The sequence below is a fragment of the Calidris pugnax genome, unplaced genomic scaffold (assembly GCF_001431845.1).
Source record: "Calidris pugnax isolate Ruff unplaced genomic scaffold, ASM143184v1 scaffold27, whole genome shotgun sequence".
Lineage (NCBI taxonomy): Eukaryota > Metazoa > Chordata > Aves > Charadriiformes > Scolopacidae > Calidris > Calidris pugnax.
In genome coordinates this window covers 16,377,294-16,400,034 of record NW_015090893.1, presented here as the reverse complement: position 1 = coordinate 16,400,034, position 22,741 = coordinate 16,377,294, and the positions used below count along the sequence as shown (strand labels likewise).

The following is a 22,741-nucleotide window of genomic DNA, read 5'->3' as shown; positions in this document are numbered from 1 at the left end:
GCCTGAGGTTCCTGAGCGAGCAGAGGTAATAAAGGGAAGATCTTGGTGTGACTTTCCCCATCACTGGTGGATCGATAGGCAATAAACTGGGAGCTGGTGCCGGGCTGGAAGGGGAGGCTGGGGCCTGGCCAGGGCCGTGGTGGGAGCAGGGACCGGAGCAAGCCCAGCCTGGGAGACAATTTGTCCGCTCCTGCAGCCGCGGAGAAACAGTAAACACTTCTATTGAGGGAAAATTGCTTGTTTTCTGGTACCCAACTTTCTCCTCGCCGCCAGGTCCTCGGTTCATCAGTGCCCAATTTATCCTTTATTTGGTTTTCATAAATAATTCAGAAGAGTTTGAGTAGAATAATTGAGTCTTTTCCCAACCCTAATCCCAGACAATTCAAAACAAAAAGACATTTAGATTACAATTTGAGCGTATTAGCTGTTGGGAGATTTCCAGACAACTGATCTGCTTTCCTTTACAATTTCGGTGCCGTTCTATCATTTCTAAAGTGTTCTGCTTTGATAGTTAATAATTTGAGCGTTTCCAGTTCTTCATGAAAAGACAGAGGCATCGTTGCGATAAAGTGCGGGCGCGTGTGCCGCCTTTGGATGGGCCAGCTTATCTGTTTTCCAAGAAGGACTAAATAAATGAAGTAGTGAGATTGCAAATCCAGCCCGCGATGCGCCTTATCATCTTCAGGGAAATAGATACAATCGTGCTTATTTGGCTTAAAATTAAAACGTAAGCTGCTCTGCTGATGTAAGCTGAAAAGCCAGAAGGGATGAATTTGGGGAAGACTTAATGCAGGAAAACAGGAGCCTGGGGTCCGCAGCGTGTAGAGGGGAGAAATTATACCGAGGGCTGATCCCGTTGCTGTGTTTTCCAGCGCTGTGGGGTACTCAGGGTGGTTTGCTGGAGGGTTTTGCATCTGCTGAGGGTGTTGGGGAGCATCGGTGAGGCTGGTCCTGCTGGTCGGAGTGGTGGTGAGATGGCCATGACCCCAGCAAACAGCCTAAAGAAATTATCTAAGTCATAGCTGTAAGCAAAACGAAATGTGTTTAGTTTTCCAACACCGGGGTCGGAGGGAACTGCTTTATTTCCTGCTCGTGGACGGCAGCCCTGAGGGCAACCAGACAGGGCATGTTGGTTCAGGCTCCTCCGTCTCCCTCTTCATGGGTAGGAGGGAGGTGATGAGCCAGATGTTGACATAGGTCTACCCTGGCCACCCACCGAACGTGTTACCTCAAAGAGATGTGCACAAGAAGATGCTCCAAGGGCAGGAGCCCCTCTGCTGGGAGGACAGGCTGAGAGGGTTGGTGGCATCCATAGCCATGCATTTTGTAGCACATGGAGACTCGAAGGAACCTGATCTTGTGCAAACTGAGCCTAATTCTGTCTGTAATATGTAGGCTGTTAATTATGTTTATTGAAGGATGCGCTGAGGCTGCGTCTGGCCAACTCAAATCAAGTCAAAAATGTCTCCAAGCAGATGCAGTGGGAGGAAGGTACCAGTACGATTCAGAGAGGTCCCAACATAGAAAAGGTTGTTTATGTATTGTATTTAACTCTAATTGGGTTAGCAGCTGAGACTCTGAGGATTAAACAAACTGACCTAAATACTGGTCTCAGTGGTCTTAGTTAATGTCTAGTTTCCTGCTTCTCAGCCGATTTGGGTTTCCCAAATACTCTCCAAAGCGCGTTAACCTTCCTATCGAAAGTGTAAAACCGTGTTGTGTCATTTGTTGGGGTTCTGAAAGAGCAATCCTCGTTTGGAGAACAGATTAAACAGCGTCTGAAGAAAACACCTGGTCCATCCTTGCCCCGCAGAAGTCACGGGGATGGAGTGGACGGAGCGGGTCGGTGTCCGGACACGGTTGCTGGCACCACCGGTTGTTATCTCAGCAGATGGGAGAGAGGAGAAATCATCTATTTTCATTTACAATTTATTTTCATGCTGCAAGAGGCAGGATTGCTCGAGTCATTGCTGTCAGGCAATGCTCTGGAAGGAAAACCTTATTTACCGTGAGGGTTTTGTTGGTTTTTTTCTTCTGGAATATGGTTTTCATCATAGCATATTGGGGGAAGGCTCTGCAGGGCCAGAGCAAGCCCCTTCACTGGCCAAGGGGCTGGGGGCTTTCCGTGGAGGAGGGGTCCCTTGTTGGTCTCACAGGAGGTTTATTGGGTGAGGAAAAATCTCCCTGTGTTTGGCTGTGGGTATGGAAGCAGGCACCTGGATCTCTGTTTAGTCAGATATTTTCCAGCTTTAGCATAACCCAGCCTGGCTTTATTTTTTGCCTTTTGCTCCACTGGAGCAACCGAGCCCCAATGGGGGGAGACCTTCACCTTTGGGCTGTGAGGGACAGGATGATGGGGATGTGAAGGTGCTTGGGGCAATGAGGTGATGTAACGATGGGGACATGAAGGTGCTCAGGGTGATGAGGTGGCTCTGTTGTTCCCCACAGCTTCATTCATGGCAAAACCATAATTTCCCCCCCCTTCCCAGTAAGGCTGACTGTGTGGAAGCCCAGTTGCCCTGCATCCCTTGGTGCCGTGTATCCTACATTGTGCCCTGTGTAGGAAACATTGATCCCCTAAGAGAAGGCAGCCTGTTGTTTCTTTACCCAGTTTTCAGTCCGTGCCTGGGCTGAATTTGCAGCCTTGGGCTGGATTTCATGTCTTACCTGGGCTGGGGGAGCTCAGAGGGGTTGCAGCTGCGGGGGCTTGGGCTTTTGGTGCTTGAGGCAAGGGGATTCCTTGATGCAGGAGAACAAGGCACACGGGCAAGGAATCCCCTGCTTAGCAGGGGATTCCTTGCCCGTGTGCCTTGTTCTCCTGCCCAGACCTCACCCTGGAGGTGACAAAATGACACCCCGAAGCCATACTGTTGGGGGTGCACGCTGTCCCTTGGGGACCAGTTCCCCAGGGCACCTTCACACCCTGCTTCTGCCCAACCCCATGTGCTGGATGCTTGTTTGTCTTTTTTTGCCTCCGATTGTAGGTTTTCCGTACGGATCTGATAACGGCCATGAAGATCCCCGACTCCTTCCAGCTGAGCCCCGACGAGTACTACGTCCTGGCTGATCCCTGGAGGCAGGAGTGGGAGAAGGGTGTCCAGGTGCCAGCAAGCGCTGAGGCCATCCCCGAGCCTGTGGTCAGGTAAGCCAGTGAGGTCCAGTCCCCTCCGTGGTGTCTCCTCCATGGGTCTTCTCTGCCTGGTCCCCTCCGTGGGGTCCCCAGTGTGGGTCCCCTCTGGCTGGTCCCCTCGGTGGTGTCTCCATGGATCCCCTCTGGCTGGTCCCCTCCATGGGGTCCCATCTACCTGGGTGGGGTGGACACCATCTCGGGGAGCACGTAAAGGGGACGCAGAAGAACCTCCTGCCATGGGACAGTCACTTTCTGAAAGTCCTTCTGGTGTGTTCCCAGCTTTTCTTGGGCAGCAGCGAGGAGCTGTGCCAGGCAGGCCAGCCCTCAGTGGGGGGAATTTTGAGAAAGACCTGATAAAATCGAAGGGAGGATAAAAAAAATAAATAAAAATACCAGCAGAAAACCACCCCAGAACGTCAGCCTCTGCCTGGCTGGTTGATGTGTCTCCATCCAGAACCACGTGGCTGTACTGCTGGTGTTTCACGGCAGGGGTGCAGGAGTTGGCCCTTAAATTAAAAACTTCCCTTTTCGCTGTGTGAAGCTGGTTGTGTGTGTGTTGGGAACGTGATGGACATGCCGAGATTTGGGGCTTGGGTAAAAGAGCCCAGCGAATAGGCAGGTGCCTCCTGGACCTTGCAGAGCTGATGTGTGTCTCTCGGCCTCGATCGGTGTCTCATTAGCTATTTTAAAATAGGGAACTGGGTTTTAAAATAGACACTTCAACAGCTGCTCGGGCAGAGAAAAAAACGTGGGTTCACTAGGGAGGGGGGATTATCCTGGGGTGATGGATGAAGGCAGGGGGGGAAAGGCTGGTGCTGCCGGTGGGGGGAAACCAGGCAGGTTGGGGAGGGACCCTAAAACGTGCAGGGTCGGACCCCAAAATTTGGCAGGTGGCTGCTTGAGGCCACGTTTTGCCGAGGGATTTGGGTGAGGAGAGAGGAGGCTCCGCTTGTCCCACAGCAAGAGCAGCTGGTGCTGCAGCTGCCGGCCCCGCTTCTGAAGTAAACTTTTGTGTGTGCGCTCCCCTTCCTCCTCCCCTCACCCCCCATCCCCCCCCGGGGGAAAAAACAGAGAAAGAAATGAAACTTTAATGAGTCTGAACACATCAAAAGGGAAGTTGTAAAGGGGGCTGTTGAGTTGATTTAATCCTTGGGAAAAAAAAAAAAAGAAAAAAACAAAACAAAAAAAAGGGGCGGGGGGGGGGAACAAAAAAAAATAAGGAACCCTGTGTGTGTGGAATATCTTTTTTTAGTTGTCTTTGATAGTTTAACCGCAGTCTGGACTCTCAAGCGCTCTGCTGCCCAGCTGAGGGCTCGCGCCGGTGCTATTTCCAGCCCAAAAAAAAAGTGATAGTCTGGGCTGAGCACAGCCAGCCCGAAGAGCAGGAGGATGCAGGGGCTGCTCCCCGGCATTCCCAGCTGGGGGTTGCATCCCAGAGCTCTGAGCTGGGGGGTGTCGGGGTGTGGGGCAGGATGCAGATGTGTCCCTCAGCTTTTCTCCAAGCCCTTCTTTTCAGGGAGCCCGGGGCAGCTCTGCCCCCGCGCAGGGATGCTCCTAAAGCAAAGCATCCCTTCCCAGGTCCCCATCCCACTGCATCAGGGTAGGTTCAGGCTGGATATTAGGAAAAATTTTTTCCCTGAAAGGGTTCTCAGCCCTTGGAATGGGCTGCCCAGGGAGGTGGTTGAGGCACCGTCCCTGGAGGTGTTCAAAAGACAGGTTGATGTAGTGCTGGGAGGTATGGTTTAGTGATGATGCTCCTTGTTTGTTGTGTGGGTGTCTATTTTTGTCAGTGAGGTTGACGGTTGGACAAGATGATCTTTAAGGTCCCTTCCAACCTAGAAGATTCTGTGATCCCGCTCCGGCACCAGCTCTTTCCCAATATCTTTCCCTATTTTTGGGCTCGCTGTCGTGTCTCCTCTCACCGTCCTCTTCTCTCATCCAGACTAAGCAGATCCATTCATTTGAAGCTTCCATCAAAAGTTGTGTGTTCTGGAGTTGTGAATGTTTTTGTTGCCATCTTCCAGGGTTCCCCTCCTTTCACCCACGTCACTGTGAGGATGTGCCACAGGCTTCAGAGGGGACACCAGACACCCCACCACAGCCTGCTGCTGCCCGCTCACCTTGAGCTTGGATTTCACTCTGCTCATCTTTGAAAAAGATCCTAATTCTTGGGGTTTTTTTGCTCATTTGATTATTCTCAAGCTCGGTGCTGCCCCACAATCCTTGGTGGATTTCCCTTTGCAGTATTTCCAGCTCTTTCTTCAGTTCCTCAATGCCGTGTTGTTTCCAAGCCTTGCTCTCCAAAGAGTTTGTGGTTTCCCCTCGTCTGAGTTATGTTCAGCAGATTAAACAAGCGTGCCCCGTGTCTGCGTGGGGAAAGCGGGGCACACGGAGGTCTCGGCACAGCCCACGGACACCGGTGAGCACCTCCTGATGGTAGCATTGAAGCCTTGATAGGTCCCATCTGCTCCTCTCCTGTCCACCCACCGCAGAGGTCCCAACCCATGCTGGTTGGTTCTTATCCCATGGAATTTTCTGTGTGTGTTCATGTAGACTGCTTTTTTTATGTATTTCAGTGGTTTTCCCCGAGTTTTCTTTTTAAGGGCAGATACTGTATGTCTTCTTCTGGTCTTTTAGAATCTGACCCGTACTCCGTGACCTCTTAAAGATGCTCATTAGTGGCTCCATCACCCTCAGCTAATCCCAGGTGGATTTCTGCAGCCCCTCCAGGTTAACCACATGCCCTGTTCATCCCAAGCTGCTCCTCTGGGGCTGCTGTGGGATCGTGCTCCTTGCCCACAGCCACTTCCTCGGAGGTCAGTCTGTCTGTCTGTCCATCCTGCGTCACGTCTCATCTGCCCAAACCACGTCTCTCTCTGCTGGCAGGGCAGCGAGCGTGGCTTGAAGGGTTTTGTCCTCGGACTGGAGCCTGTGGAGGGTATTTTGCCTTCGCTAGTGCCATGTGAGTGGAATGAAGAGCTCATTTTACAGCAGCCCTTAATGGTGGCACCTGGTTGGCGGCCGTGATGCGTGTCCCCGGGGGGGGACAAGTGGTGACACTGCCAGAATTTTTTCTTTTAATCAGGACAGCATCCCTCGGCTCCTCCCGAGCAGTTCTCTCTCTCTCCCGACAGCATCCCTGCCCTCTGTGTTTTCCCACTGGGATCTCCCATGTGAGTTGGGGATGGAAGGAGCAGCCTTTGGGCTGTCCAGGACAGATGAAGTCCCTTTGGCGTCTCCATCATCACACAGCTCCCTCTCCCAGCTTGCCTTCCTTTGGAGAAATGTCAAGTATTTTTTCGCAAGAGATGGCTATATTTCATCCGCCTCTTCAGGCTGTCTTAAAAGGCCTTGCGACTCCATTTGCCTCCCTAGATTAATTAATTTAACTTGCCCCCCCATCTCCATCCCGGCTGCTTCGCTGCTCCCACCTGAGCTGCAGCCCCATGGGCTCTGCACCCCTGTCCCCCCTTTCTTCCCAAACTTTCCTTTTCCTCCAAATCAAACAAAAAAAAATTTACATAAACCCAATGGATCCTGCCAGTGTGGGCAATCCAAATTCTTTTTTCTCTGCTGGAAAAAAAATATCCCAGTGCTGATTTTTCCCTAGACAGGGAAATTTGGAGCCCAGCAGCTCCTGTTCTTCCTCGCTGTTGGGGGAGTGTTTTGCTTCCCCTCTTCCATCTCAAATGTGGGGTGTGAGAGTGTCCTGTCTCCTTGGGTTTGTGGCCCCAGGGGACAGATGCCCTGGCTAATCTGGTCCTGTGGTCACTCCTGACAGCCATTCCCATGTGAAATTCCTAGAGGGAGGCAGATGGGGAGAAGCCCCAGGAGCTGGAGAACAGGCAAGTGGTGCCTGAAAAATAGTAGCCCATCGTCCTGGCACCCTGGGATGGATGTTTCCCAGAGATTTTGCCATGGAGGGTGCGAGGGTCACTTCCCACTCCAGAGATAGATCTCGCCCTCTGAAAGGTGTCTTGTGTTCAGCCACCACTGCTCTTTCCATCTCCACCTGGGTGCTTGGAAACCAGCTCTCCCTAGCTGAGGTTTTGTGCCTCCAAAGCTGAAAATTAGATATTTTTTTTTTTTTTTTGAAACTTTTTTTTTTTCTGGAGCTCTGAAATGTCAAAAGCTGGGGGTGAGGCAGAAGGAAAGAGCTGCATTTTAAGGAATGCTTTCCCCAGAAAGCTGCTGTCTCCAAATGCCTCCTTTGAGAGCTGCCTTAAACCCCGGGGTCCTTTCCAGGTTAGGGCAGCTTGCAGTGGGGCTGGGAGGAAGGTGGTGGGGGAAGAGGGGCAGCATCTCTTGGCTGGGTGTCCTGGGAGGCAGGGATGCTGCTGGTGGCCACCTGCACGCCAGGGTTATCAGGCAGCGCCGGGAGATCAGCTGTTTCCTCTCCACGGATCATTTCTGGCTCATCGCTCCTGAAAATGGGTTTGGTTTGTAGGGTACCACGCCTGAGAATTGCCCAAAGCTTGACGGGCTCCACCGTGGTGAGAAAAGCTGCTTGTGGTCGGATGGGAGCAGGGGAATGAGGAGTCGAGGAGAGTTTCCCTTCCTATGGGCTGGCATCTTCTGCCCACGTGTCTCCAGGTCACCCGCCTTGGGATGTGGGTGGTGGTGGCACTGCATCCCAGTGGTGACACAGCATCGTGGTGGTGACAGTGCATCCCACCTCTTCCAGAGCCTGTAGCTCAAGGATTTCCAGAAATCCAAAGGATTTCCAGAACCAGAGACAAGCCTTATAGCCCCCGTGTGAGCTCTGCGGTCATTTTACACTTGGGTAAACTGAGGCACGGAAGCTTCCACCATGAATCAGTGGCACAGGGTCCCAGTCTGGTGTGGGTGGAGGAGCAGTTGGGTGCTGGATGCAATGTTGGACCATCTCAGCATGGCTCGAGTTTAGGATTATGGAAAATAAAGTAGCAGGAAGAGTTACTGGGACAGGAGCATGGGTGCTGCAGGTACCACTGCTGTTGTGAAGGGGAAGAGAAGCTTTAGATGAGTTTGGTCTTCACGCTGTGATGCACTCCAGAGGAAAGTGGGCCTGACTGGTTGGTGCTGGTGGAGGTTGTGAAGCCCCTGCTGAAGAGTGGGTGTGCAGGGACCCAACCTGGGCTCATCCCTACCCACTGGTGGCAACGCTGGTGCTGGACACGGTGGCACGTTGAGCGCGCTCGGCAGAGAGCATCACCCCATGGATGGTGGCACCTACCTGGGGTTTTATGCACCTGTAGGGGCTTTTATTTAACGAGGGAACGTTTTTTGGCGTGTGGCTGAGGGGGGATGGCAGGGGGGATCGAGGGGTGGCTCTTGGATCTGGCATGAAGTGAGGTGCGTTAGTCTGTGCCGTGGGCTCTGTTTCCTGGGAATGTGGCGCAGCGGGAGGACGAGCAGGAAGGCTGCTCCTCGCTGGCAGCCTTCCCAGATATTCTTGGCGTTGCGGATCTATACTTGCATCCTTGCCGTGGCCCTGTTGGAACAGAAAACAGAAAGTGCTGTGGAAACAGGAAGGCACAACCTCCATGAGGACCCACTCGGCGATGGCGTCCCCCCGCCGTCCCCCCTTGTCCCTGTCCTGTCCTCCTCCAGAAGGTCCCCTCTGGTCCCTCTCCTCCAGGCGACTCCACATGCAGGTGGAGTCTCCTTCTCTGGAGACATTCAAAACCTGCCTGGACACGTTCCTGTGCAACCTGCTCTGGGTGGACCTGCTCTGGCAGGAGGTTGGACTGGATGATCTCCAGAGGTCCCTTCAACCCCACGTGACTCCTGTGGAGCAGCTCCTTGCCGTGCTGCTGGGCATCCCTTGATGGGCTGGCTGTGCCCGCATCACAGTGTGGTTTCCTTCCAGCTCATGTTGGTCTTTACTGGACTCCAGTCCCCACGAGGAGTTGCCCCAACATCTCCGGGAGGTGCAGAGGTTCTTTGAGGGGGTGCAGAGCTGTTGGCAGGGATGTTCCTGTTGTGGTTTTGTGGTTTTTATGGCAAAGGGGAGCGAGGGGAGGGGTGTGGAGCAGGTCTGCTCACGGGGGGCGATGTTGGAGATGAGTTACTGGGGCAAGGAGAAGAATTAACTGGTGCACCAGTAGGACTGGGGCACGTTCCTGTTCTTCCCCCCTGCTCCTGCTGAGAGGACCCTCATCAGTGGGGCTTGATGCCACATCCACAGCACCCAGCACAGGGATGGAGCTGTTCCAGAGAAGGGAGAAAACAACTCCAGGAGTGATCTCTGTGGCGTGGTGGGTCTGAGGAGCGGTGGCCAAGCTGGCCTGGCAGCGGGGTGGCACCATGAACACATCCCAGCCACTCTGGGACCTCACCTCTCCCTCTTTCCCTGCCGGCAGCAGGATCCCTGGGTGAGGGCCAGGCTGTGTCCTGGCGGCTCCCGGCCCGGGGAGGGCTTTCCGAGGCTTCCTCGCTCCCAGCGTGTTCTCTCTCAACCAGCACACTTTGTTCTCGGAGTGTGGGGATTGGACTTCCTCTCCTCGGCCGGCGACGCAGCCTGGCTGTTGACTCATCACCAGCTTCCCTTGGGCTTTGCTGCAGAAGGGGCAGGCAGGATTCTGCAGCAGTTTGTGTATCTTTTGGAGCAGAGCTTTTTTTTTTTTTTTTCTAATCTCCCCTCGACACATGTGCCAGAGGCCACTCTGCTATGGATTAGACGACTAGGGCTTTTTTTTTTTTTCCCTCCTTTTTTTTTTCCTCTTTTTTTTTTTCTCCTTTTTTTTTCCTCCTTTGTTTTTTTCCTCCTTTGTTTTTTCCTCGTTTTTTTTTCTCCTTTTTTTCCTCCTTTTTCTCCTCCTTTTTTTTCTCCTCCTTTTTTTTCTCCTCCTTTTTTTCTCCTCCTTTTTTTCTCCTCCTTTTTTTCTCCTCCTTTTTTTCTCCTCCTTTTTTTCTCCTCCTTTTTTTTCCCTCCTTTTTTTTCCCTCCTTTTTCCTCTCCTTTTTCCTCTCCTTTTTCCTCTCCTTTTTTCTCCATTTTTTTCCTCCTTCCTTTTTTTCCTTTTTTTTTTCTTTCCCTTTTTTGTTTTTTCCTTCCCTCCAGCTCATCCTGAAAACCCTGTGAGTTTGGGGCTTGCTGGTGATTTTACAAAGGGCTGTTTCTTGGGGCCAGCTACCCCCTGTTCTGTGGCTGCCTGCCCTTAAATATGCCTGGGTGCTGCTGTGCTTCAGAAATACGCGTCCGCTTCCCTTTCAAGATCTGAGACTCCGCTCTGATCAAAAGAAATAAAAATCCCAACCGCCCCAGGCCGAAATGTTCAGATCCCTGGGACATGGGAGTGTGGGGAGGGGGAAAGCTCGCTGCCTGTGTGCTCCTGGGGACCCCCAGGGTGATGCCTGGTTGTGGTGAGGACGGGGTGGCTGGTGGCACCCATCGAGGGCAGGAAAAACCCCCTGGTGATGGAGCATCAGTGGGTTCTCTCTGCAACCCTGGGAAAGGGAGTTTTCCAGTCGGATCTGCTCTGGCAGCTCTTGTCCCTGCCAGTGGTGGGGGGGGACGGGTTGTTTGCAGGGTGGTCTGTCCTGCTGGTCTTTAAATACCTGCTGTAGTTATTTAAATGTAAATATATTTAGGCAGCAGCAGGTCGGTTGTTTGGAGGCTGTGGGGAAGGTGGTGTCGGCGCTGCGGAGGGTTTCCAACTCCTGCCCCCGTGCCTGGGAGTGCTTTGCAAAAGGAATAAGCCTGATTTACTCTGTTACTTGCCATCATTTCTGTTTTACAATCTGCCTGACAAGTCCTCGTGTGGGCTTTCAGCAGGTCCTCACCTTTATTAGTTTGCTCCGGGAAACGTGTTAATCCAGCCTGTTCTTACCTAGTACCCAGCCGCTCGGACTTTTATTTTAAATGTTTGCTAATCCTCCCAGTGGATGCCTGTGGTTTATACTGGATCAGGCACACAGAAGGTCAAGTGTGTTTCAGCAGCGAGTGGATGGAAGGAGCGGGCTGGATTCCTGCTGCTCTGTGCCAAGCTTTACAGCTCCTGGGATGGACTCTGGTTTGGTACAGCCTCGGGAGCTTCTGCGTCTCTCTCCATCACCTCTGCATCTCCCTCCATCTCCTCTGCATCTCCCTCCATCACCTCTACACCTCTCTACATTACTTCTGCATCTCTCTCAATCACCTCTGTACCTCTCTCCATCACCTCTGTACCTCACTCCATCACCCCTGCATCTCTCTTCATCACCCCTGCACCTCGCTCCATCACCCCTGCACCTCGCTCCATCACCCCTGCACCTCGCTCCATCACCCCTGCACCTCACTCCATCACCCCTGCACCTCACTCCATCACCTCTGCATCTCTCTCCTCTGCACCTCACTCCACCTCTGCATCTTGCTCCATCACCCCTGCATCTCTCTCCATCACTTCTGCATCTCTCCATCACCTCCACATCTCTTTCCATCACCTCTGTACCTCACTCCATAACCTCTGCATCTCTCTCCATCACCCCCGCATCCCTCTCCATCACCTCCTCTCTCCATCCAGAGCCGTGACTTTCACTCAGGGCCGGGCAAAACCCTAGCAGGATCTGATTGCTGCTGCTTACAGCCACAGCGGTAATTAAATCACCGCTTAGTGATTTAGTGCACCTTGTTGTCCCCACTGAACAATACAAGAAACTATTACTCTTAAGAGCTCTTCAGAGCGATGGGAGGAGCAGGGCAGCCTGGCAGCAGGAGGTCCTGCTCGGGTCTTGCTGCTGTGGATAATCCTGTTGAGTTTTCCTGCGTGGCTGCAAAGCGAGCTGAGTCTGTAGAGGCTCTGTGTTGCCGGTACCGTGGTGAGATGGGGTTTTTTTCAGTGCATTTGGAGAAGATGTGGCAGCGTGGCTCTCTAGCAGCCCGTGCAGGGTGCAGACGGATCCCTCCTGGTTTTGTGGGATGGGTTGTGACTCAGCCTCAAACTGTTCTCATGTGTTTCAGGGGTCAGCGTTAGTGCACTGACTCAAAACCCATTAAAAACAAACAAACCAAAAAAAAAACCAAAAAAGAGCCTGGACGCTGCCTTTTCAAATTCCTCAAAGCTTTGCTTTCGTTGGGTTGGCTTTGTGTAAGGAGACCCGTGTGATGGTCAATCACAGGAACAGCCATCGTTGTGCCCCTGTCTGTGTTTGGAGCTCTCTGATGGTCAGCTCAGCCAGCAGCAGGGTCGGGGCAGGGGGTTTGGCCACTTCCCAATCCTCTGTGGCTCGTGCTTGCCCACGGCAGGTGCTGTCACCCGCAGCCTCTGCCTCTGCTCCCCGTTAGGAGGTGGATGGAAGTACAAGTGGAGCTGTTTGCGTTACTGAAATAATTGTGGAAACATTATCTGGCTGAGATAATTAATTCCAGATGCTTTACCGTTAGGAGCTTGGCTTAAGTTACGTGAAGAAGCAGCATTTTTCGTCTTTTTATATCCAGAAATGCATATGCTCAAGCGTCCCTGGCTTCCCTGGTAGCAATTCCAAGATATATATATTGCTTCAATGGTAATGAGCAGAATCCCAGCAGCCTGCTCCTGGGTTTGGGGAGCACGGGTCCCTGAAGGGCCACCAGGGAGGTGGGTGGTGCTCTGGGAGAAGGAGGAGAGCAGCACCCATGGGTGCTGGAGCTGGTGCTGGCTCTGCCCTGCGTGCCCCGGGGGAGAGATGCTGCCTGAGCATCCTCTGCAGCTGCCCTGGGGTTGGGGACCACCGTGTTTTGCTGGGTTCTGGAGAAGAGCAGCACAGGCTGTGCCCCCTCCCGCTGCTGTTAAGGCTGAATGGCACAGAGAGGAAAGGGGGAAAGTGGAAAAAGACCTGGGAGTCCTGGTGGACAACAGGATGCCCATGAGCCAGCGATGTGCCCTTGTGGCCAAGAAGGCCAATTGGCATCCTGGGAGGCATGAGGAAGAGTGTGAGCAGCAGGTAGAGGGAGGTCATCCTGCCCCTCTGCCCTGCCCTGGGGAGGCCCCAGCTGGAGCACTGGGACCAGTTCTGGGCTCCCCAGTTCCAGAAGGACAGGGAACTGCTGGAGAGGGGACAGCAGAGGGGTACGGAGATGATGAGGGCCTGGAGCATCTCTCTTACGAGGAGAGGCTGAGGGACTTGGGTCTTTTTAGTCTGGAGAAGAGAAGGCTGAGGGGGCATCTGCCCAATGACTATAAATACTTAAAGAGAGGGTGTCAGGAGGATGGGGCCAGTCTTTTTTCAGTGGTGCCCAGGGACAGGACAAGAGGAAAGGGACTCAGACTTGAACACAAGAAGTTCCATCTAAACACGAGGAGGAACTTCTTTGCTGTGAGGGTGACAGAGCCCTGGAAGAGGCTGCCCAGGGAGGTGGTGGAGTCTCCTTCTCTGGAGGCATTCAAACCCTCCTGGACACGTTCCTGTGGGACCTGCTCTGGGTGGACCTGCCCTGGCAGGGGGTTGGACTGGATGATCTCCGGAGGTCCCTTCCAACCCCAAATCATTCTGTGATTCTGTGAAAGGAAGACAGAGAAATTCCTTGCACAGCATCAAAAAGAATGTGTTTTGCTCTCAGCCCGGCTGAGAGCTGTGTTTGTCTAGTCAACCAGAAAAACATCTGCCTCTTGTTGTTCCAAGCAGCCCACCAGCAGACGGTGCCTGGCCAGCCTCTCCGTGCAGCCAGGCTTTTCTTCTTGCTCAGAAGTTGGTGCAGATGAACCCTGCTGGGAAACGGTGCCCGTCCTCTCCTCCACCAACGCTGCTCTGCAGCTTCTCAGCACCACACCTGGGCGCTTGGTTACCAGGTCTAGATTGAAATAGTCTTCCGGGCACTGAATCAGAGTTGAGACTTTCAATAATTCATTTGTTGAGCTAAATCTCGGGTGAGATTTGGGCTGGAATATGAAGGCGAGAAAGACAGGGGCATCAGCGCTCTGGTCTTCATCTCCTCTGCAGAGTATCAGGCTTTTTATACGGTGATAAACAGCTCAGAAACGGAATTGGAAAAGCTGTCTGGGTTTAACAAGATGGCTGTTTAGTGCCTCCTGTTCCCTTGTTTTCCTCTTTTTATCACATCAAAGAAGAGTGAATCACTTTCTCCTTAGAGGATTACATTATTCCAGAGGCCTGGAAGGACCCACTCTGGTTACAGGCTGTTACTGGAGGAGATTTTAGATGGAGAGAGGAAAATGGGGATTTTTTTTCTTATCGCACCTGTTAATTGCAATTTGGAGCTTCAGCTGCATTTCTCTAAAACTTCCAGGACCTGCCTGCATAAATCCTTAATCTCCAGCAGCACATGAGGGGCCACCCGACCCCATCCTTGACAATTTTGCACAGAAGTAGGGTTGTCAGAAGGGGTTTTCCAGACCCAAACAGCCAGAATCTGGATGGTCTGGGGACCAGGAGGAGTTTCCCTGCTGTGACACGGGCACGGTGTCGGCTGTTCCCTGTGGAGCGGGGGGATGCTGCTGGCTCGGGGCTCCAGAGCTCTGAGGATGTTTTAAAAGCTGATAATGATCATTTTCTGATATTCACTGCTTGGGAAGTGCCGAGCATCGTGGATTCAGCTGGAAAAAAAACCCAACAGCTAGAGGGCTGGTGGTTGTAGCTGAGCCATGCTGTCTTGGACTGGTCAGGATCCCGGTGTCCCTGAGGTATCCCTGGGTCCCTGACAGTACCGGAGGGATGAAGGGATGGAGGGATGGGGTGTGCAGGCTGCAGCAGCCACCCAGCATTACGTCACCCACAGCCACACTCACTGGCTGCTGGTACCCGGAGGGCAGGACACTGCTGCAAGCAGCATTAACCCCTTCCTGAGCATCCCGAGTGCCACTTGGGTAGCACAAAAGGGACCTTCACGGGGCTGAGCGTTGGCCACCGGTGGTGAAGTAGTCCAGAGGTGCCTTTTGAGAACGGGTGCTCCTGTCACAGGAGCTTGGTGGATCCTCCCGGAGGCAAACCCAGCTGCTTTGTTCTCCCAAAACAGCAGCAAGAAGCCGAACGAGATCTTCAGAGCTGAACTGAGTGTTTACCACCTGCGTGGGTTTTGGGGACAAGCGTTTTAGTGCAGGTTTAAGTTGTACCAGGGGGTAGTGCCAGCCCAGCCATCCATCATCCCAGTTGGCAGGAGTGATGGTGAACCCTGCGGTTACACCAGGCTGCTTGCTCGAGCATGGATGTCCAAGGAAAGGGCTGATGTTAGGTTACATCCATCAACTATTTTTGCTAGAAACGTGCTGGTTGCAGCCCCTGACCCAAGGATTGCTTACAAACAGCACGAAAGTGCCACCAGACCAGCCAGACACGGCAGGTTCCTCTTCCCGGGCTCATTTTTGACCCTTGGGCTGAGCCCTGGTCCCGCAGCCACTCTGTTACGTGCATAGGAATTTTTGTGGATTTTCAAAGGGTATTGCCAAACCTTGAGGGGTTTTGGCTCCCACAGCCGATAAGGAAATGCTGCAGATTCTTACTTTTCTTCAGAAAGCGGTCCCAGCAGTGCCAGCTGAAAAGCAGGGCTTTAATTCTCTTGAGGTTCGTGTTTGTTTTCGAGTAAAAGGGTTTGTTGCCAGCGGCCTGCCCAGGCACACAGTGTCACCACTCTCCTCCCCAGCACCTCCAGCCCTTTCTCTGCTCCATCACGCAGGAGGACGCCTTGGCAGACACTGGGTACCAGTGGTCTGTCCTTCCCATGGGGTCCTGGGTCTCTGGTTTTGGGTCTCCTGCCCGTGGCTTGTGCCACGGGTGACAGCAGGGTGCCCACGGGGCTGTGAGCTCTTGAGCTGGGAACCAGGACATCCCCGGTGTTACCTGGAGCATCCTCAGTTGAGGAAGGGAGTGGTGAAGCACATGGGGACCCATTAGCACCAACACCTGGATCCTAAAGAGGCTCTTGGGCTCCTCCAGCCAGCTTACAGGTCTAAATGTCAGGCCAGTTAATTTAAAACCTAACCCATTTAATATCTTCTTGGTGATCCCCTTCTTCTTTGAACCCAGCTTTGGGAGGGTAGTTCTTGGCTCATGGCTTTACAGACTTTATAGAAGCCATAGAAGTGGAGTAAGTAGGCGTACCACGGTTGGTCAGTCTGGGGCTGGATGCGCTGATGGTCACAGAATCTTGTTTGTGGGTTGCAGCTCATTACTGTGACCATCACCACCCTCTGCAACTCTGTCCTTCACCCTTATACCACCAGGCTCTTCTCCTGACATCCTATTCCGCTCCGCTGTTGAGGAGCAATAGTGCCTATAAAATCTATTAGCCTAAGTTCCTAAGAAGATTGGGCGTCTGGTCCGAGTGGCCTGCCTGGATACTATTTTAATAAACAGAAAATGAAAATCATCCCTTTAAATTGCCTTTTTAAAGTCGTGGTGTGCCACAGGAGAATTCCCCCGCAAGCGGAGCTGGCGGTGAGAACAGTATCAGCCTCCGCTGCAGGTTGCTGGCAGAGTTATCTTTCCACTGACTTTCCTAAGCTGATTTATTTATATACAATGGACAAGACTAATTTAGACTGGAACGTAGGTAAAGAAAAGACGACTGGCTAAAGCCTTCTGTGTAATAAAATCAAGTATTTTCAGAAGAGAAACACTATGCAGGATTAATTATTTCTATCGAGTATATTAAAAGGGTGCATATGGAAAAAAAAAATATGCCTTTTTCCCTTCAGCCAAGTGAGGCATTCAGTTTACAGAGATGAGATTAACCATGGGAATTTGCTGAGTATATTTTATTGCCATGTAATCTTCTCCTGGGATAGATGTGATCCTCAAGAGTGTTGAGGTCCACTTACTCCTTTTCCTCAAGTGCCCTTGAGACCCACTTTCAGACTAATGGCCTCGGGTTCGTTGTGCTTTTCAGGCTGATCCCAGTTTTCAGCCCTTGGCTTAAATAAGCCCTTGATTGATACAGGTAGTTTTTTCTTTAAATGCCCTGTCTCTGTCTGGCTGGATAAATAATGGAATAAATGCTCCTCCAGAGTAATTGAGCTTCTGCGAAGGGTTCGGCGCTCGGCGGTGGCTTTGCCGTGGTGGTGCAGGGAGAGCCACAGCATCTCGGTGGTGGGACATCACCAGCAAACACCAGCACCACCAGGGAACGCCTGTGGTCCCACAATGGGAGTTTACACTTACGATGAGGACACAGCCCACTGAAAATGTTGCTCAACTTCTCAAGAACTGTCAGACTGCAGTGTTGGTGAGCATGGTCCCTGATAATTTGTGTAGAATTGGAAAAGGTTATTTTAGAAATTAATAGCTTCATATCTCATTTGTGTACATTTTCAATCTATGTTTATTTTTAAGATGTATGGACTAATCTGATATTTCTAAAGCAGCCTGCATAGTAGCCTTACTTATATATGGCAGACCTTTATCATCAGGCTTTGGAATGGGCTGCCCAGGGAAGTGGTTGAGGCACTATCCCTGGAGGTGTTCAAAATATAGGTTGGCATAGTGCTGGGGGACATGGTTTAGTGATGGCTTTTTGGTCAGAGTTGGGTCGATGGTTGGACTAGATGATCTTGAAGGTCCCTTCCAACCTAGATGGTTCTGATTCTATGGGAGCCCTGCTTGGAGAATGAGTCGTCTTAGTGGTGCGTTGCACAGTGAGGCCACCCGTTGTCCATGTCCCAGGTTATCTCGTGGTTGTGAGTCTGCTGTGGTTGGGTATTCCATGATGGTGCTGAGATGCAGGTAAAGGCATGGTGCCACCCTGGAGCTGGGCAGCTCCATCCCTTCATGTCCCCCAATGTAGAGGCTGGAGTGATGAGCAGAGCTTTGGGGGTCACTCTGGGGAGGTGGTGGGGATGGTGTTGAAGAGCACTCACAGGGTGGAGGGTCAGGATGCCTCATGGTTCCCTGACCTTTTTGGTGGTGCCCCAAGAAGCTGTTGCCCAGGGCTATGTTTTTTTCCCCAAGAACAGCACCATTTGGAGAGCGTGATGCCTGCTGGGCTCTTCAGCAGTGCGGTGGGTTTTTTTGCCTGAGCAAAACTTCAGGGCTCAGCAAAGAGGTTTCTGTTTGATTATGGTATTTTTGAGATGGAGAAAATCCTTGTGTTGCTGAAATAGGGCATTGAGTCTCTGTGTTGCACCTGTGTTTTCCTAATGAACTTTCAGGCCGTGCCATTTGTTTCTGTGATGTTTTCATTTCCCTCTTTGGTATTATTTTTGCTCTGCTACCTGCCCATTCTGGTGCACTTGAGACATTCCCTGTTGGGGTATGAGCCATCCCGTCCCTGTGACCATTTCCATCTCCTAACTGGGGTCACAGATGATACTTCCCCTTCTCCCCACCCCTCCCTGCACATCACAGAGCCTCAGAAGGTCAGGATCTTGCCTCCTCCATGTGCTTCACAACACATTGCTTGCCACCCAACACTCTTCTGCTGTAGTTTAGCTGGTTTGGGGCTTTTTTTGGAGCATGTTCTTGCTTTTTACACAGACCCAGTCCGGGTGGGTTGGTGGAACATGCCCTGCACAGGGTCCCTGGCTGCGGGGATGCTCGTGTGTCATCGTCACCGTTGACTTGGAACATGCCAGGGCTGGTACAGCCCCGGGGCTGAGCGCGTCTTGCCTTTTTGAACAAAGACTAGGGATGAATGACTAAAGCATCAAAACTCTGGGGGAACGGGAAAAACCCTGGAAGAGGCAGGAAATTCCTCTTGTGCTGGGGAGATCTGGGCAGGAATTGGCCCCGATGGAGACAGCAGAAACGAGCTGGAGGGTGAGCTCTCAGCCTCACAAATAGCCCGGCAATGAATTCCCCAGCGCTGCTTTTGCTCTTTACCTGACTGCAGCTGCTTCTTTAAAAAGGAGAACATTTTAGAACATTTTCTAAACAAGCCAACAGAAGGCCTTCAGTACATCTAAAGGGAAACGGCAAAACTGGTAATTGAGGTAATTAAGAGTTTGACTCTTGCTTTCTCTCCGAGAAAAGAAAAATCAATGGAATGCCTGGGCGGCCGTGTTGGTGCCTGTCACAGGAGGGAATGTGGGCTCTCTTGGAGCTGAGGCAGATGCCAGGGCACAGCATGGCCATGCTGGTAGCTCTCATTGGGGGTGACGAATGGGTGTTTTTACCAATCTTTAGAAAAAAGTCTCCTCCAGCATGTACCTGTGTATTGCCATACTCCTCCGGGCACCTATTGCCCACCACTGCCCTGGTGACAGCTGTGGCCATCCCTCATCTCCTGCAGCCATCCTGAAGCAGGTAAGAAGTCCTGCATCTTCCCCACCGTGCCTGAGACTGGAATAGGAGAGGAAAACTAGAAAGCAAGACTAGAAATAAGAAGGAAGGGTTGGTTCCTATGGGATCACTGGTGCCAGGGCTTGGGATGTGAAGGATGTTAGCACATCGTGCAAAAATCACCACAGAAATTGTACAAGTTGGTGGCACATGTGCAGACATCCTCGTCGCCCAGCCTGGGTTTTTCTTTTTCCACTGAGAAGCTGTTTGGAAAAGTGGCTGTTTCCAAAGGAATTAAGCCCCGTTCCTGCAGGAAAGCGAAGCCCTGATGGTGTCCCTGCCAGCCCCAGCTCTCGCAGCCCAGTGGGACGTGGGCAGGAGGTGCTGGTGAGGGTGGGCTCAGTGGTTCCTTCCCTTTTTCTAGCTGTGCCTGCACTGCAGTGTGTCTGAGCAGCACAAAGCCTACAGCTTTCTGGGCCCCCATTTTCTTGAGGTTATTGTAGATGAGGATTGGGGCACAGCACGGCCTGTTTTCTCTATTGCTGTAAATCAGGGCATGTTTTTTTTTTCTTTCCAAAGAATTGCTCTCTTCTATTCAGTTGTGCCATCTCTTCCTTCTACCATTTCTTCTAGCCCAGGGCAACTGTCTCTGCAGTCATTGATCTTCATATCTGAACACCGAGCAGCTCTTTGCAGGTGTGTTAGCGTGTGTCAGGGAGGAACAGGTTGCTTTTTCCAAACATGATTTTTTTACCCACTAAAGCAAATCCAGGAATTGATGAGAGGCAGCTCACCTCGGGGCATCGCGTCCTGCTTGGGTTTCCTGGAGGCTTGGGGTGTCCTGTGTGAGCCCCCAACAGTCTCCTGCACCCCTGGGGGTGGAAGGGACACTCCCTGGGGAGGCTCTCGCTGATGCACTTTCATAGAATCATAGAATGGTTAGAGTTGGAAGGGATCTTAAAGATCATCGAGTTCCAACCCTCCGCCATGGGCAGGGACACCTCCCACCAGACCAGGTTGCTCCAAGCCCCCTCCAACCTGGTCCTTTCCTCTCCCGTGGCTGCATCACCCTCAGAAATCTCAAGCCAAGGGGCTCGGTGGGCTGTGGACAATTTGGGATGTCTTTCCTTTTTCATCTCTTCCCTTAGATACAGAAAACAGGTTTTGGGGTTAGAAGTTCTCTGCCAGGTGTCTTCTTCGTGCAGTCTCTTCATTTCTGACCTTCTGTTTGCTGGTGTTTTGAATGATGAGAATATGGCATGAACGTGTCCCAGCAAACCCGAGTCTTAATTAACTTTGGGGGATGCCAGCCCACGGTGGGGCACGAAGAGGAAACTCTAAAAGGAAAGTTCAGTGGTTCTCTCAAGAAGATACTTCCATATTCATGCTTTTTCCTTAAGAATGGAATAGCAGAAGCACACGGCAGGGAGATGGTGCTGCGGTAGCCGAGGGCTGCAGCCCTGGATCAACCCTTCCCAATACGTGTGTTTCCAGGCGGGGGGAGGCACCTGCCATCGCCGCCTTGGCACATTTCAGACCTTTTAAACCGAGTGCCAGCGAGCATGTGGAGCTCCCTGTCAGATCTTTGTGTCTTAATTAACTCGATCGTCATCATCAGTGACGTGGTGAGAAGCGAAGAGTCATTCCGTAAATTCCAGTTCCTGTTAAAACCGGGCTTTAATTCCATGGTTAACTTCCTAACAGCGTTCCTAACAGTTTGAACTCTCTTAAAACAGAGTTTTGAGTTCCTAAGAGCGTTAGGAAGGGCTGAACGTGGAGCCTTTGTGCCGGGGGTGCTGTCACTATCGGTGACCCTGGGATGCTCCCTGTGATCTCTGCATCACCAGATCTGGGGGATCTGAGATCAGATCCAGATCTGAGACACACATCCAGGTTTCGGGGGGTTCAGTAGGGTTTGGCAGGCACCTGCGTGACCGAGGAGAGTCATTGGTGTCCCATCTCTTGTGCATCAAGTTCAGCAAAAGTCCTTCCTCACAGGAGAAGGAGACTTTCCTTTCCGTGGGGTGAGAAGGCAGGGCTGGCACACACGCTTTGGGGCTGACTTTCTCCATCGTTATCAGCCCCAGTGGCTGTCAATACAGTAAAACAATCTGTTCGGGCCACTCCTTTGCTATGTACACAGAGCATTAATCTTTGCACTTTTATGCCAGGCTGAAAATAGCAGCCGCTTTCTCCCGCGCATCCCCGGCTGGCCCGGTGTCAGGCTGTCACCTGTCACAGCAGGCCGTGGGGCCAGCAGCTTGTGTAACTCGGCTTAACGAGGGCTTACGGAGCCGTCCCCTGCCTGCCTGGATGGCTCTTTCCAACGGGAACATTCATCCCAGTTGGAGGAGGTGGGTTTTGGATCGACAGCTCTGAGCTTTTCTCCTGTAAGAGCGCTGTGCCCAGCCTGCTGCCGGGCCACAGAGTTTGGGTTTTGCAAAGTCAAGCTGGACCTGGGCTTGTGGGGATCATAGAATGGTTTAAGTTGGAACGGACCTTAAAGACCATCCAGTGCCACCCCCTGCCCCGGGCAAGGACACCTCCCACCAGACCAGGCCCCCTCCAAGCCCCCTCCAGCCTGCCCTTGAACCCCTCCAGGGATGGGGCAGCCACAGCTTCTCTGGCCAACCTGGGCCAGGCTCTCACCACCCTCACACCAAAGAAGTTCTTCCTAATCTCTAACCTAAATCTCCCCTTTTTTAGTGTAAAACCGTTCCCCCTTGTCATATATCCTAATCTCTAACCTAAATCTCCCCTTTTTCAGTGTAAAACGGTTCCCCCTCATCATATAGCTCCCCTCCCTGATCAGGAGTCCCTCCCCATCTCTCCTGTAGGCCCCCAGGGAAGGAGAAATTCAGTCCTTCCTGGACCAACTTATGTTGCATCAGCAACTCCTGGATATTTTAGGGGATTGGGAGCTCCTTAGATGAGAGTCCTGAAGCCTGGCCGGAGCACGCCTGGTTTCAGTGTTATTACTGCTCTCTGCATTAAATACAGACATTGCTGAATCCCCAAGCCCTGGCCTAGATTGGAGTGAGCTCGTGTTAAAAGCTGGGCACTGAGAGCTGTCTTTTCATGGGCTTATTTTCAGATCCTGAACTGAAATTTGGACATGTCCTCAGGGCATTAGGGCACATCTTTATTTTCAATTCACTGCTGGGGGAAAGTAAGGCAGAAGAGGCAGAAAGAACCCCTTGCTTGATGTTTCCCTCTCTGAGCAGTCAAATTATTGCTTCTCCCACTGGAAGTGCCTCCAATGGTCTCTCCCACCAGAAGTGCCTCCAATGGTCATGGTGGCAGAGGACGGCAACTAAACTGTGTTTAGTTTAATGCTGGGAGTAGAGAAAATCCAGATTTGTGTTCCTGCCCTGCCACAGATTTCCTTCCCGACTTGGGCACAGCAAGCGGGGTCCCGTTCCCGAGGGAGCTGTGTATGAATTCCTTCCCTGGGCACACACAGACCTGGCAGCATGTGGTACCACAATTCAGCTGGTTACAT

The 22,741-nt window shown here is 52.1% G+C and overlaps 1 protein-coding gene across 1 annotated transcript in view; it reads left to right on the top strand.

Annotated features, from left to right (window-relative positions):
* The window catches only part of JADE2 (jade family PHD finger 2), a 94,751-nt gene that overhangs the window by 25,256 nt on the left and 46,754 nt on the right, over positions 1-22,741 (top strand). The window contains exon 4 of the mRNA XM_014947945.1: positions 2,985-3,142. Coding sequence (XP_014803431.1) covers positions 2,985-3,142 — 158 coding nt within the window. The remainder of the gene's footprint in view (positions 1-2,984; positions 3,143-22,741) is intronic.